The following is a 16,570-nucleotide window of genomic DNA, read 5'->3' on the forward strand; positions in this document are numbered from 1 at the left end:
CCATTTGGTTGTAGTGTATAATTCTTTTTATATATTGTTGGATTCAATTTGCTAATATTTTGTTGAGGATTTTTGCATCTGTGTTCATGAGAGAGATTGGTCTGTAATTTTCTTTTCTTGTAGCGTCTCTCTGGTTTTGGTATTAGGGTAATGCTGGCCTTATAGAATGAATTAAGAAGTAATCTCTGCTGTTTTCTGAAAGAGATTATACAGAATTGATAAAATATATTTCTTAAATGTTGGGTGAATCCATCTAAGCCTGGTGCTTTCTATTTTTCAAAGGTTATTCACTGTTGATTCAAATACTTTAATAGATATAGTCCTGTTCAGATGGTCTTTTTCTTCTCGTGTGAGTTTTGGCAGATTGTGTCTTTACAGAATTGGTCCATTTCATCTAGATTATCAAATTAGTAGGCATATAATTATAGTATTCCTTTATTATCTTTTTAATGACCATGGATCTGTAGTGATATCCGATCCTCTTTCTTTTCTGATATTACTAACTTGTATCATCTCTCTTTTTTCTTATTTAGCCTGTGTAAAGGCTTATCAACTTTATTGATCTTTTCAAAGAACTAGCTTTTGGTTTCATTGATTTTTCTCTTTTGACTTCCTGTTTTCAATTGCATTGATTTCTGCTCTAATTTTTATTATTTTAAAACAAACACATTTTAAAGTAATTTTAATTTCTTCTGCTGCTTACTTTGGATTTAATTTGCTCTTCTTTTTCTAGTTTCCTAAGGTAGAAGCTTAGATTATTGATTTTAGATCTTTCTGCTCTTCTAATATATGCATTTAAGGCATAAATTTCCCTCTATCCACTGCTCTTGCTGCATCCCCAAAATTTTGATGTTGTATTTTCATTTAAGTCAAAATATTTTTAAGTTTTTCTTGATATCTTCTCTGACCCATATGTTATTTAAAAATGTATTTTTAAATCTCCAAGTATTTGGGAATTGTCCACCTATCTTTCTGTTACTGATTTCCAGTTTAATTCCATTGTAGTCTAACAGCAGACATCGTATGATCTATTCTTTTAAACTTGTTAAGTTGTGTTTTTGGCCTAGAATGTGGTCTGTCTTGGTGAATGTTCCATGTGAGCTTGAGAAGCATGTGTATTCTACTGTTGTTGGATGAAGTAGTCTATAGATATCAATTATATCCAGTTGATTGATGATGCTGTTGAGTTCAACAGTTTTCTTAGGTTTTCTGTCTGCTTGATCTGTCCATATTTGATAGAGGGATGTTAGGGATGTTGACGTCTCCAACTGTAATAGTGGATTCATCGTTTCTCCTTGCAGTTCTACCAGTTTTTCCCTCCTGTATTTTGATGCTCTGTTGTTAGGTGTATACACAGTAAGAATTGATAAGTTTTCTCTTTTTTTTCTGGGTTTGTTTTTTTTTTGGTTTTTTGAGGAAGGTTAGCCCTGAGCTAACATCAGCCACCAATCTTCCTCCTTTTTCCTGAGGAAGACTGGCCCTGTGCTAACATCTGTGCCCATCTTCCTCTACTTTATATGTGGGATACCTGCCACAGCATGGCTTGACAAGCAGTGCATTAGGTGCACACCCAGGATCCGAACCAGTGAACCCTGGGTCGCCAAAGTGGAACGTGTGAACTTAACCATTGCACCACCGGGCCGGCCCTGATAAGTTTTCTTACATAATTGACCTCTATATCATTTTCTAATGCCCTTCTTTATCTGTGATAACTTTCCTTGCTGAGAAATCTGCTCTGTCTGAAATTAATATAGCTACTCCCACTTTTTTTTTTCTGAGGAGGATTCGCCCTAAGCTAACATCTGTTGCCAATCCTCCTCTTTTTTTGCTTGAGGAAGATTAGCCTTGAGCTAACATCTGTGCCAGTCTTCCTCTATTTTGTGTGTGGGTCACTGCCACAGCATGGCTTGCCAAGCGGTGCCATGTCCACACCCGGGATCCGAACTGGTGAACCCCAGGCCTCCAAAGCAGAACGTGCAAACTTAACCACTGTGCCACTGGGCCGGCCCCTCTATTCCTTTACTTTTAATCTATATGTGTCTTTATATTTAAAGTGAGTTTCCTGTAGACAACATATAGTTGGGCCTTATTTTCTGGTCCACTTTGAGAATCTGTCTTTTAATTGATATGTTTAGACCATTGACATTTACAGTGATTATTGATAGGGTTGGATAAACATTTACCACGTTTTTACAGTTTCCTGTTTCTTGCCCCTGTCTGTTCCCATTTTTGTCTTCCACTCTTCTTCTGCCTTCTGTGGTTTTAACTGAGCATTTTGTATGATTTCATTTTTTTCTCCTGTCTTAGAGTATCGGTAATACTTCTTTTTTTACTTTTTCTGGTGGTTAGCCTTGAGTTTTCCGAATACATTTATAACTAATCCAAGTCTGCTTTCAAATAACACTGTACCACTTCACACATGTAATAAAATAATCCAGGTCCCTCCTGCCCGTTTCTTGTCTGATTGCTGTTATTCAGTTCACTTCGCTTACATGTAAGTATGCATAAGCACATGTATGTACCACACATAAGCACACACAAGTATATCGTGATTATTTTTATTTTGAACAAACTGCTATCTGTTAGATCAATTAAGAAAAATTAGTTTTTATTTTGCCTTCACCTGTTCCTTCTCCGGTGCTCTTTTTGTCTTTATGTAGACCCGAGTTTCTGACCTATATTATTTTCCTTCTCTCTAAGGAACTTCTTTAACGTTTCTTGTACGTCAGGTGTATTAGCAACAAACTCCTTAAATTTTTCTTCATCTGAGAAAGTCTTTATTTCTCCTCCATTTTTGAAGGATAATTTTGCAGGATACAGAATTCTAGGTTGGTGGTGTTGTCTCTCAACACTTTAAATATTATACTCCATTCTCTTCTTGCTCAAATGGTTTCTAAGTATGTACTTTTTATTGTCGTTCCTATATTGATAAGATGATTTTTTTCCTCTAATTTCTTTCAGGATTTTTTCTTTATCTTTGACTTTCTGCATTTTGAATATAATAGGCCTAGGTGTAGTTTTTTTTTGTCATTTATCCTGCTTGGTATTCTCTGACGTTCCTGGATCTGTGCTTTGATGTCTGACATTAATTTGGGGAAATTCTCTTGTCACTGTTGCTTCATATATTTCTTCTGTTCCTTTCTCTTCTTATTCTCTGTTTCCATTTCTTCTTCTAGCATTTCCATCATGTGTATGTTACACATTTTGTAGTTGTCTCACAGTTCTTGGATAGTCTATCCTGGGGTTGTTTTGTTTTTGTTTTTGTTTTCAGTCTTTTTTCTCTTTGCTTTTCAGTTTTGGAGGTTTCTATTGAGATATCCTCAAGCCCAGCCATTTTTTCCGTGGTCATGTCCCGTCTACTAATGAGCCCATCAAAGGTGTTCTTCATTTCTCTTACAGTGTTTTCAGTCTCTAGCATTTCTTTTTGATTCTTTGTTAGAGTTTCCATCTCTCTATGTGCATTGCCCATCTGTTTCAAATGTTGTCTACTTTATCCATTAGGGCCCTGAGCATATTAATCATAGTAATTTTAAACTTCCAGTCTAATAATTCCAGCATCCCTGCCATGTCTGAGTCTAGTTGTGATGCTTGCTCTGTCTCTTCAAACTGTGTTTTTTGCCTTTTAGTATACTTTGTAATTTTTTCTTCATAGCCAGACATGGTGTACTGGGTAAAAAACATTGTTGTAGATGGGCCTTTAGTAATGCGATGGGAAGGTATTGGAGGAGAAGTGCTCTGTAGTCCTGTGGTTAGGTCTGTCTTTGGTGAGCCTATGCCCCTGGGCTGTGAACTTCACCAGTGCTTCTTCGTCCTCCCCATGCCCCTTAGATGGCACAGGATGGCTGGAGGGGCTGGAGTTGGGTATTTTCCTTCTGCCAGGTTAGGCTCTGATCAAATCCCAGCAAGGTTAAACTAGCAAAATAGTTTCTCCTGAGGGCAGGTGTTGTAAAGAACAGAATGCTATGGTGTATTTTTAAATGGTTCCTTCACTGCAACCCCTGCTGCTGGAAGCATGAGGGGACTTTTCTCCCATATTCACTGTGAGAACCTGGTCGAGCTCCTGGAGGTAAAACTCACGAAAGTGTGGGTTCCCTCCCCCGCCCCCATGACTGGGTCCACCTGGAGTTTTTTAAGTCTCAGACTGGTCTTCACTGAGCTTTCTGCAATTCATCAATTACAGTTTAGATTTTCCCACCTCAGCACTGGGTCCGATGGAGGTTTCTGCTCTGGTAAATTGTGATTGTCTGTATTCATCTGTCTTGTGTCTCCACATTTTAGGGGCAGCAGTTTGTACTGTGACCTCACTTCTCTGATGGATCTAAAAAGGATTGTTGATTTTTCAGTTTGTTCAGCTTTTTACTTGTTAGGATGGAGTTGCTACTCCAAGCTCCTTACGTGCTAGACCCTTCTCAGAATTTTTTTTTTTTTTTGCCTCCAATTCTGATTTCATAGATGCAATAGAAAACCAAAACATGACAGTAAACAAAAATATCTAGATAACCTTAAGATTGAAGGATTTTTAAAACAAGACAGTAAGTACAAACTAAGAAAAGGTATGTAACCTTTTATATACCTGTAAAAGGTAATAGTAATATATTCAACTATATTAAAATTCAGACAGCTCCTCTCTCTTCCACATGGCATCAGTTGGGGCTGGAGGATCCACTTCCAAGATGGTTCATTCACATAGCTAGCAAAGTTGGTGCTGGCTGTTGATTCTCTACACAGACCTCTCCAAAGGGTAGCTTGGGCTTCCTCATACCATGGTGGCTGGCTTCCTAGAGCAAGTGTCCCAAGAGACAAGTGGAGGCTACCATTTTCTTAATACTTGAGCCCAAAAATTAACATAGCATCATTTCCCCTATATTCTGATGATCAAGTAGTCAGAGAGCCTAGATTCAAGAGAAGGGGTAAAGACCCCACCTGTCAATGGGAGAAGGGTCAAAGAATTATGGACCATATTTTAAAACCACCTTAGTCCACTTTCTGCATATAAATTATTTACATTTGTCCCACTTGAAAAATTCTCTCTTCTCCTTGCAAGATTCTCCATTAAAAGTCTCATCGTGGGGCCAGCCCTGTGGCTGAGTCATTAAGTTTGTACGCTCTGGTTTGGCAGCCTCGGATTCCCAGGTTCGGATCCTGGTCACTCATCAAGCCATGCTGTGGCAGCATCCCATGTAGAAGAACTAGAATGACCTACAACTGGGATATACAATATGTACTGGGACTTTGGGGAGAAAAAAAACCTCATCCCTTTACAACATGAGGCTCCAGATCTAGGATTTTGTCATCTAAGTCAGATCCAGATGCCAATGAGACCTCTCAAGTGTAGTTTCTCAGGAACAGCTCCTTGAGTGTAGTTCTTCTCAGTCTGGAGACCTGTGAACAAAAGAAACATGTTGTCTGCTCCCCACATACCCAACATACGATGGTGGGTCAGGCATAGGATAACTTACAGATACACCCGGCCAAACGGGGAGAAAAACTAGAGGCACGTAGCCATAACTGGTCTATAGAAATTCTGAAATCCAGCTGGACGCATGTTGCCAGTTCCTTGATTAGATTCAATGCTGCTTTCTGGGAATTGTTTTCCCTGGTTCTTGGTTTTCTCCTCTGAATCATTCTTCCTTTTCCATGAGAAAACTGACATTGCCTACTCAGTCTTCTTTCTGCCTGTAAAAGGTTAGGAGTCTAAAAGATTTTTTTCATTTTGTACCATCTTTGTTGCTTTTAGTCCTAGCTGGCAATGCCTCTGCTGGAATGATTCTATTAGAAACTTGAGGTGTTTTCTATGAATACTGTTGGGATTTACTTCAGAAGATAAAAGCTACAACCAAACATCTCTTACAGTTAAACCCTTCTCTGCTTGAACTCCCTGTACAGCTGCTGTGAGACAATGCCCTTAAGATTCTTAAAAATCCTATTGTTTAAGGGAGAGAATCTGAGAGCTTTGCTCTTAAGATTCTTAGAGGGCCTTTTGGTCTGAAAGAGTTTATGAAGCACAGTCTTAAATTGTTCTGCTATGTTAACAAAAGATTTTATTGTCCCATTCTGGATTTGACCCTTTTTTAATTTAGAATTATTTGCCTTCTGGAAAGACTGGAAATGAGAAGTAATTTTATTTCTGACCTCTGTAAGTCCTGGGCTTTTTTTATTTTGTGGGGTTTTTTTTTCTTTTTTTTTTTTTTTTATTGCGTTCATAATAGTTTACATCGATGTGAGATTTCAGTTGTACATTATTTCTTGTCTGTCACACATAAGTGCTCCCCTTCACCCCCTATGACCACCCCCTACCTCCCTTCCCCTAGTAACCACTGAGCTGTTTTCTTTGTCCATGTGTATGTTTATATTCCACATATGAGTGAAATCATCTGGTGTTTGTCTTTCTCAGACTGACTTATTTCGTTTAGCATAATTCCCTCTAGGTGCTTCCATGTTATTGCAAATGGGATGAATTTGTCTTTTTTATGGCTGAGTAGTTCTCCATTGTATATGTACACCACATCTTCTTTGTCCACTCATCCGTCAATGAGTACTCAGATGGTTTCCACGTCTCGGCTATTGTGAATAGTGCTGCAGTGAACATAGGGGTGCATATGTTACTTTGGATCGTTGATTTCAAGTTGTTTGGGTAAATACCCAGTAGTGGGATGGCTGGGTCATATGGTATTTCTATTTTTAGTTTTTTTGAGGAATCTCCATGCTGTTTTCCATAGTGGCTGCACCAGTTTACACTCCCACCAGCAGCGTATGCGGCTTCCCTTCTCTCCACACCTTCTCCATTTGTTATTTTTGGTCTTAGTGATTATAGCCATTTTAACAGGTGTAAGGTGGTGTCTTAGTGTAGTTTTGATTTGTGTTTTCCTGATGATTAGTGCTGTTGAACATCTTTTCATGTGTTTATTCGCCATCTGTTTATCTTCTTTGGAAGAATGTCTGTTCATCTCCTCTGCCCGTTTTTTGATTGAGTTATTTGTTTCTTTATTGTTCAGTTGTGCGAGTTCCTTATATATTATGGAGGTTAACCCCTTGTCAGATACATAATTTGCAAATATTTTCTCCCAGTTGGTGGGTTGCCTCTTTGTTTTGATTCTGGTTTCTTTTTTTTTGATTCTGGTTTCTGCGGAAGCTCTTTAGTCTGATGAGCTTTTTTTTTTTTTAAGATTTTATTTTTTTTCCTTTTTCTCCCTAAATCCCCCCCAGTACAAAGTTGCGTATTCTTAGTTGTAGGTCCTTTCAGTTGTGGCATGTGGGACGCCGCCTCAGCATGGCCTGATGAGCAGTGCCATGTCCGCACCCAAGATTTGAACTGGTGAAACCCCGGGCCACCGCAGCAGAGCGCGCGAACTTAACCACTCCGCCGCGGGGCCAGCCCCCTGATGAACTCTTCTGTGGGGTTTTTTTAAACTCGTCTCTCTCATCTTGCGTTTTTATCACAGGCGGTAAGAAGAAGCCAGATGGCTCTTTCATTGCTTTGTCTGGAATTCACTTTAGCTATTTCACTGAGTTCCTCAGGTGCCTGTCCTGTTTCCATGTTACTGCAAGTGACAGTGGTGTCAGACTTTCCACCACTACCTAGCAAGTGTCCCCGTCCTCCATCTTTCCATAAGATTTTCTTCAGTTCCTTTAAGCCTTTGCTGACAGCTTCCTCAAGACCCTTTAGGCTTCCATTAAAACTCGACTTACAACCCTTTCACCTTTCAATCAACACTCTTTTTGTGGCTCTTTGTGCTTCTTTATGCTGCCAGTCCCAAAGCCAATGCCGTGCGTGTTAGGCTTTCTTACTGCAGCACCTATTTCTGGTACCACAGGCTGTTGCAATAGTCTTCTGCTACGAAACAAACCACCACAAAACTTGATGGCTTAAAACAGCAGTGTAGGAGGGCTGGGTGGCAACAGCTTGTCTCTGTGCCACGCAGTGTCAGCTGTGGTGGCTGGACTAGGACTGGAGGATCTCCTTTCACCACATGGCTGACAGGCTGGCTCTGGCTGTTGGTTTCTCTCCACATGCGCCTCACCACTGGGTGTCTTTGCCTCCTCACACTGGGTAGGTGGATTCCAAGAGTGAATGTCCCAAGAAACATTAAGTGGAAACTGCTGGCTTCTTAAGCTCTGGGCCCAGAAACTGGCACAGGGTCATTTCCACCATACTCTATTGGTCAAGTATCACAGAGATCAGTGGAAGGAATGTCAAAGAATTTGGGGCCCATGTGTTAAAACTGCCACATTTTTCTAAGGATTCTGTAGTTTGCCTTTTCTATTTCACTCTTTAATCCATGTAAAATTTCTTTTCTTAATCATCACTGGAGTGGTCATATTTTTGCCTTTTTGTGTGTTTTAATTAGGTGTATTTTACATACAGTGAAATGTATGGATGTTAAGTGTACAATTTGAAGAATTTTATTCATTGTAACCACCCATGTAACTATCACAATTAAAAGTCATTTCTACCACCCCCAGAAGTTCCCTCATGCCTCCTTACTCCAATCTTCACTCCTACCTTTCTTCTGATTTCTATAAGTTTAGATTAGATTTTTCTGTTCTTGAACTTAATGGAAATGAAGTCATACTACATATACCCTTTTGGATCTGGTTTCTTTCTCTCCAAATGTTGGTGAGATGCACCCTATCAGTAGTTCATTCTTTTTTACTGCCAAGTGGTATTCCAATAAATGAATATACCACAACTTGTGTATTTATCCTCTTGTTGATGGACATTTGGGTTGGTTCTAGTTTGGGGTTATTATGACTAAGCTGCTATGAACATTCTTGTAAGCATCTTTTCAAAGACATAATGTTTTCATTTATTTTCATTAGTCTTCTTATCTCTTTGAGTTCCTGCATTTTTGTTTGTTTTGTTTTCAGCAAAAAAAGTGATATTTTGACATGAGAATCCTAACTAATTCTTAACAGACTTCAACCAATCCTTCTATTGTTAGATCTACCCTCACACCACCTCCAGAGGCACCTGCCCATTCTTGGGTCTTTTGTGAAGTATAAGACGGAACAGCCTGGTTCTCATCATTTGCCATTTGTGGTTAAGGATTCAGCTTTCCTGGGTCTGCCAAGTCAGTTACTCCTTTGCCAGTATGCTTTCCAGCTTCCAGAATTTTATGTCGTCTCCTCTCTTGTTGTCTGGCTCATTTTAGGAGAGAACAGAGTTAAATGTATATTTCAACTCATCTTGTTTACCCTTTTCTTTTTTTCCTTCCTTTCTTTTTCACATGTCACCTTTCACATCCCACCTGCCTCCTTTCTGTTTTCCATTTTCTTCTCTCCACCTTGCTTCCCCTTAGAATTAGAATTATAAAGGTGGAAGAGTCCTCAGAGAGCATCTGGCTCTTCCCCCTCCTTTTTACAGATGGTAAACCTGAGGCCCAAAGAGAGCGGCAGTCCCTCCACAGCCCACACAACTACTGCTCTTATCTGTTTTCCTTTAATAGCAAAAGAGACTTTTTGCCCTCCTACCCTTTCGATTAGTGAGTCATGACAGTGTGAGAAAGAAGGTTACCCCCTACTCAAGTGGAAGCCTAGAAGGCAGATCAGCAGAAAGAGTGTCACAGCCAACCAGGCTACTGTGGGTCCTCTCTGGAGACCATGATGCAACTCTGTTTAGGACTTCCTCTTTCTCCTGTACCCACCCAATCCCCTCCCCTACCACAGTGCCAGGTGAAGGGTTGCAAGTAGGAGAGTGCCCAGCTGTCATGACAAGAGAAACTACTAAAACAGGTACAAAGATGGGATGCTCATGATTTTCTTTATTCCAATTTTTTTTCTATTTTTACTACTTTTTTTGGGCCTGAGTGTTGACGTAGAAGATAACAAAAGGACCCCAAGGCCCAGAATAGAAAGCAAGCTAGGTGACCAGTGATATACCCTTCTAAGTCCAAGGCCAACCACACGCACACTCTTGCAAATATTGCCATGGCCACACAACTCCTTACACATATGAGGTAAGACATACAAGGATTATGTGAGGCAACCAAGTACCAAAAGTGAAAGTACATACGTCTGGGAAACTGTTTAGATTTTCTTTTCGGCACACGGAAGACAGAGTGCAAGTTCTGTGCCTCGGCTTTGGTCTGGGCTGTTCTCCCAGCAGGCTGTGTTCCCAGAGCCTTTGGTCATGCAGTTTGGGCTGGCAGCAGCTGGGCACAGCAACCCTCTACCCCCTCCCACAGTGTTTCACCAGCTTAGCAGCTGGGAATCCTGCTGGGGACCAGAGCCCAGGGTACGAAAGACAGAGGAGAGCACTGTTCTTCTGCTTCTCTACCCTGGGTACTCTGTAAGCTTTTTTGATTCTGTCTCCTGCAGTTTGTGTTTACTTGAACAAGAACGGCAACACAGGCCCCCACCTGGATAAGAAGAAGGTGCAGCAGCTCCCTGACCATTTTGGGCCAGCCCGCGCCTCTGTGGTGTTGCAGCAGGCTGTCCAGGCTTGCATCGACTGTGCTTATCACCAGAAAACCGTCTTCAGCTTCCTCAAACAGGGCCACGGGGGTGAGGTTATCTCAGGTAAGCACCCTTGGGCTGGGCTGGCCTCCTGGCCAGAGGGGCAGGCCTTCTCAGCTGGCTGATTTCTGACTAGGCATCCTGCTTCCTCCTTCACACCTGTAGACTCTGGAGAGACGTGAAGGGACTCCGTTCCTCAGAGAGTCCTCATTTTCAACTCCCAGAGCCCCTCTGAGCCTTAAGCGTATCTCTGCTGAGTAGAATACCCATGCAGACTCTGCTTAACTGAGCCTCTAAACAGATTCCTTTCCTGTCTACCTGCTTAGCCTCTCCGTATAGAAAATATATGAGTGGATTGCTTTAAAGACATTCCACAGGAAAAATCCGGAGGGGGCTGTGTTATGGCAACAGGAGAACTTCTGCAGGCTGCCACGGCTTCCCACCTGGCTTCAAGGAACCACAGAAGTCTTCTCTCGTACTTTTGGCTCTTAGCCTCCCGATCCTAAGGCAGCCCTGATACATGAGAGTCGAATCCTAGGGCAAAGCGGGAAGAATCATTCCTTCTTTCTTTCCTGCTATGAGAGGTTGAGTCAACTACACAGTATTTTTTTGTTTTCACTGAGAATATTCGCTTTTTCTGCTGTGCCCTAGTTCTGTTTCAGTTTTCCTAAGTCCAGAACCCTATTCTGTACTGTGTTCTGTATCCAACCTCTAAAGACTTGACCTCGAGCCCCAATCTTGACTCTCTCCTACTCCATAATCTCCTGCCCCTTCCCTCTAACAAGTGGCAATATTCAGCTTCAGGAAACTGAGCTGACATAGAAGACCCCATAAATAACCCAGCTGTATTCTTTTAGCAAACATTTATTGAGCCCTTACTATATGTCAGAGGTTATTGCCAGACACTGGCTAGGGGAAGGAGAGAAGAGGACAGGCTGAGGCTCTGCCCTGGTGGACAAGAAGCCATGTCACAGCTAGGTGAGAGCTGTCACAGGAGAGGAACGGGGACAGGGTGCGTGACCCAGACGAGGCAGTGACTGGCGGTGTGGAGGATGGGCCGGCGGGAGGGGCTGTTATGGAAGGCTGGGACTGCTTGGGAAATCAAGCCTTCCTCTCCGCCTGAGGCCGAGGCCGCCGCCTGGTCTCTGCTTTGCTTCTGTGCAGGCACCCGGCCTCCTTACTGCCTCTCTTTAGCTGCTGCAACCTACACCTCCTCTAGGGTTCTTCCTCTGCCCCAAAATTGGCTCTCATAATGACCCGCCTCCCCATTTCCTTGCTGTCCTAGGAGACAAATGTAGAGGCCTTTTGCGTTTTAAGGGTTATCCAGATACTTTTTGAATAGAAATAGAGAGTAAAATAAAGCCAAGCATGGAATAGTTCCAAATGTTGCCGAAATTCTAGTGCCCTTATACAGACCAGATTGTGCACCCAAACATTGCTGGCAATAGCTGTGTTCTCCTCTGCTGCCCAGCGTCTCTGTTCTTGGGAAGTTCCTGTGGAAATAGAACCCTAAATGAACCGATTTCCCGTAGGAGGCCCAGCCAGTTGGTGGGCAGACAGAATTATGTTCACAGTTGTTTTCACAGGTTGAGTAAAATCATTCCAGAGCCTCGGGTGCAACATACCTGGCCTGGCCACTCCCATTATTGCAAGCCCTTTGGAGTTGGAGGCAAAAATCAAACCCTCAAGGGAGGGAGGTAAGGCAGGGAGGGAGGAAACCTGGGCACTGATTGCCTCTGTGTAACCAGGTAAGCCTGAGGCAAGCAGTGGGCTGGCCTCTTCCTGCCCAGTGCTGCACTGCACTGCCAGGCTGACGTGCTCAGCCCTGTTTACTTAACTCCACAGCCGTGTTTGACCGGGAACAGCACACCCTCAACCTCCCAGCAGTCAACAGCATCACCTACGTCCTCCGCTTCCTGGAGAAACTCTGCCACAACCTTCACAGTGACAATCTGTTTGGCAACCAGCCCTTCACACAGACTCACTTGTCACTCACCACCACAGAGTACAGCCACAGCCACGACAGGTACCTACCAGGTAGGAGCTGGGATGGGGATGGGCTAAGAAGGGGGGGCAGAGCTAGTGGCAGCACCAGCAAGGCCTCAGACTTGCTAGCCTGGCCCCTATTATCCACACATCTGGTCTTCTGTCCCTTACTATTGCCATGTCTGGGACTTTTTGGTCTCCTCTCATCTTTACTCTCTCTTCAAGATTTTGTCCCCTATCTCTAGGATTAACCTTCTTTCCTCCAGGTTTTTGTCCATAGAAAAAGGTGGTGCACGATTCCCTTTCTGAGCTCCAGGCTGCATGCGGAGCCGCTGTGAAGTCACAGTACATCTCCCAGTGTGAATCTGGCAGCAAAGGCCTACCATGGATCTCCCTTGCCAGCAGGAAGGTTTAGTCTGAGGCTGCAGATTGAGAAATTTGCTCCCTGGTGATTGGCCATCCGCTCTTTCCTTTGGCATGTGGCCCTAACTCCTCAGCACCGCCACTCTAGCAAGTCAATTCAAGTTCCTGCTGTTTCTAAATAGGCTGGAAAATAACTTTCTTAGTTAACATACCAGACCCACAACAGGAAAGCGGATGCCACGTGGCCGGATCAGTGACTAAGCACTTCCGAGAAAGGTTACAGAGTGAATGAAACTCGGCATCTCTAATCTGGAGTCCAGAACACAGCCCGACAGGGAGGGAAGGAAAGCTCGGCCCTAAACGTGGCGAGGTAGGTTGTTGTTGAGAGAGGGAGGAAAGGCCCTTTCAGGGAGTCCCGTGGACCTTGTCCTGGCCAGAGGAAGAGAAAGGTCATGCTCTTCGTGTTGGGGCGTGCTGTCCGCTGATGGGGGAGCTTGTGTCTGAAAGGGGCCCCCCTGACTTTCTACACATGTTGTTCCCACATTGCTTTCCCTGTTGTCTTTTTATCATTGTCTTAACAGAATCACTTCTGAAGAATGTGTTCAGGGAAGTGACTACTCACCCAGCCCCAGCCTTGCCCCCTCTATCCTTCTGCACCCAAATGAGCATTGCTTATGTGACTTGCAAAAACATACCTGAATTTCAAATATTCCTTGTGGGGGGCCTGCAGACGTGTCTGTGACCCCCTCACTGATTCTTTTCTTCAGAGGGAACTTTTTCTCACCTAACCTGCTCTAGATTGCTTTCTGTCAGCATCAGAATCTCTGAGAACAGAAAAAGGTATTCTTACTTATAGTTAGAATGCTGCACTGAGGGGCCAGCCCCATGGCCAGGTGGTTAAGTTCATGCGCTCTGCTTTGGCGGCTCAGGGTTCACCGGTTCCGATCCTGGGTGCGGACATGGCACCGCTCATCAAGCCATGCTGAGGCGGCATCCCACATGCCACAACTAGAAAGACCCACAACTCAAAATACACAACTATGTACCGGGGGACTTTGGGGAGAAAAACGAAAAATAAAATCTTTTAAAAAAATAAATGAATGCTGCACTGGGAGTCGGGGCTGGGCATGGTAGACTTGGTGCAGACAAAGGCAGGTTGTTAGGTATCCCCAGCTGTTGGCATTCAGAAACTCTAAGCCGCACTTCAGTAATGAAAGTTAGGCCTACCTGGGATTCTGGAAGAATGGATACACGAGAGGAGGTAGCATGTGCATGGGTGTAGCTACTGGTCTAAAGATAGATTTCTCAAAGAAATAGGAACTCAGAATTCTTAAATGGAATATTGTCATTAAGAACTAAGAGAAGCATACTGGTAGCAACATGCGGACTGGTGGGATATACATCATGGGCCTGCAGTCATCAAGGTAGTTTGGCATTGGGGGCATGACCTTTCCTGGGAATTCCGTTCCAGTTTGCATCTCTCTGATTCAACTACTAGATAAGAAGCAGCAAGCTTTAGCCACTCTTTCTTCTTGCCTCACAAACTAAGAAAGAGACAAACACTAGGGTTATCACATTCCACCCTTGACTGCTTCCACTTCCCTTCTCTCATTTTCAGACAGACTCAGCCAACCCTCTGCGCCCTCCTGTGCTCTCTAATCTCTGTTTCTCAGAATGGGTGCTCAGCAGCTTGGCTGCTGTCACCCTAGTTTCTATTTGCGTCCCTGAAATGAGCCTTCTAACTGTGTCCAGACAAGCCAGAGCTTTGCCTAGATTTCTCACTCCTCTGTGCTCCCTCGCCTGAGTTATCTGTTCTGCCTGTCCACCACCAGCCTGCCTTACTGACCCTTTGCTCCACCTCTGCCCATTTATCACTTGCAGTACTTTTTTGATTATTTACCCAATCCTCTGCCAAAGAACTTGATCTACACGAGGGCTGTCCTTTGCTTTGCCCTTTGAGTCTGGTGTTGATCACTCCCACCCTTTTGCCTGGCTGTACTCCTCTGCTAGTTTGACATTTGAAGTTGCCATCTCTGTCATCTGGGTTCCTACTGGAGCCCTCCCCCTACAGCCTGTCTCTACTCTACCCTCCCCCTTGGGGTCTTGACTCACTGATAGCAGATAGTCACCAAATACAATCATGTTAGGCTTCCTTACCTGAGTTGAGACTTACATTTTTCCTCCAATGTTTTGTTTTGAAAAATTTCAGACCTACAGAAAAGTTGGACAGATAGTACAACGAGCAACCGTCTACTCTTCACCTAGATTTACCACTCAACTTTTTGCAATATTTAGTTCATCTGTTTCTCTAAGTATATATACGTATATTTGTATCTTTATAATTTTCATTTACTGAACCATTTGAGAGTTGACTACAGATGAGAGACTTGATCCTTAAATACTTTTGTATGTATCTCCTCAGAACATGGAATGTAATACTATTATCACACTCAAGAAATTGAACATTAGTAAAACCTACCAGCTGATACATATAGTCCATATTCATATTTCCGCAATTGTCTCAATAATGTCCTTTATAGCTGTTTTTTCCCCTAATTCAAGATCCGGTGAAGGATCATCCACTGCGTTTAGTTGTCCTATCTCTTTAATTTCCTTTTATGTAGTGCAGTTTTCCAGACTTTTTTTTCTACCTTCCATGATATGATATTGGCACTTTGAAGAATCTAGGCCAGTTGTTTTGGTCCAGGTCAAGTGTTTACCAAATACTTAACTCTGTACCACACCCTGCGCTGGCCTCTGGGGAGACAGAGATGAAGCAGACTCCATCCCTGCTCTGAAAGAGTTCCCAGCTAAGGGAGGGCGATAGAGGTAAACATGTGCGTGGTAAGAGCATGGAACAGACGGGAGTGATGAGCAAGAAGCAAGGTGGAAGAAGAGATCAGGGAAGGATTCCTGGGGGAGGCAACATCAGATCAGAGTCCCTGCTTCAGAGCTACGTACGTATCTGGGTCAAATAAGCGCCTTGTGAAGGTGAAGTGAGAGCGAGCTCCCTCTGACCCTCTAAAAACTGACAGTGTTAGACGGGAGATAGTATTAATTTAACTGGTCCCAGTGACTATACATTTTAGCTATAATTGAAAGCCACCCAGCGTCAACCTCTGGGTCTGCTGTTTTGGGATTGCCCAGGCACCTCTCTGCTGGAGGAAGTGGTTCATTTGTCCCATGACAATGAGCTCCTTGTGCTTGTCTTTCTAGTTGCTCTTCAGGTCTTCTGGGCTAGTTATAAAGTCGTTCTGCCAAAATCCTGAAATTCACAGTGATTAAAGCCAAGTGAGAACTGTAAAATCTCTTAGAATCCCCCTCCATCCCCAAACGAGGTTTCCTCCTAGAACTCTCAGAGTTTTAACATGATTCAAATGTTCGTAATTAGTTGAAACTGTATTGATTCCCTTATTCAGTCAGACAGTCCGTCAGCCCCGTATTTACTGACTGCGCGATGCCAAGCTCTGATTTAGGCATGGAGAATTCCATTGTAAACTAGGAGTCAACAGAGTTTACAGCCTGGGAAAGAATGCAAACGAATAAGCAAACAGTTATTTCATGGTGATGAGTACTTTAATAGGACAAGTTCAGAATTCAAAAGTTCAAACCAGATGTGTCAGGGAAGACTTTCCAGAAGAAATGATATCTAAGCTTGGACCTGAGAGAGAAGAATAATCAGGCAGAGATGCCACAGACCCAAAGAGATGGAGGAGAGGAGTGAGGAAGAATGTTCCTGTTGTCTAACTGGCGCATGAGACTATGA

At 43.1% G+C, this 16,570-nt stretch overlaps 1 protein-coding gene across 41 annotated transcripts in view; it reads left to right on the forward strand.

The window, feature by feature from the left end:
• The window catches only part of SCMH1 (Scm polycomb group protein homolog 1), a 185,828-nt gene that overhangs the window by 151,285 nt on the left and 17,973 nt on the right, over window positions 1-16,570 (forward strand). For all 41 annotated transcript variants that reach the window (XM_023632337.2, XM_070260275.1, XM_023632349.2 and 38 more), the window contains 2 exons: window positions 10,318-10,518; window positions 12,301-12,492. In XM_023632337.2, the coding sequence (XP_023488105.1) occupies window positions 10,318-10,518; window positions 12,301-12,492 (393 nt within the window). The remainder of the gene's footprint in view (window positions 1-10,317; window positions 10,519-12,300; window positions 12,493-16,570) is intronic.

Source organism: Equus caballus, chromosome 2 (genome assembly GCF_041296265.1).
Source record: "Equus caballus isolate H_3958 breed thoroughbred chromosome 2, TB-T2T, whole genome shotgun sequence".
Classification (NCBI taxonomy): Eukaryota; Metazoa; Chordata; class Mammalia; order Perissodactyla; family Equidae; genus Equus; species Equus caballus.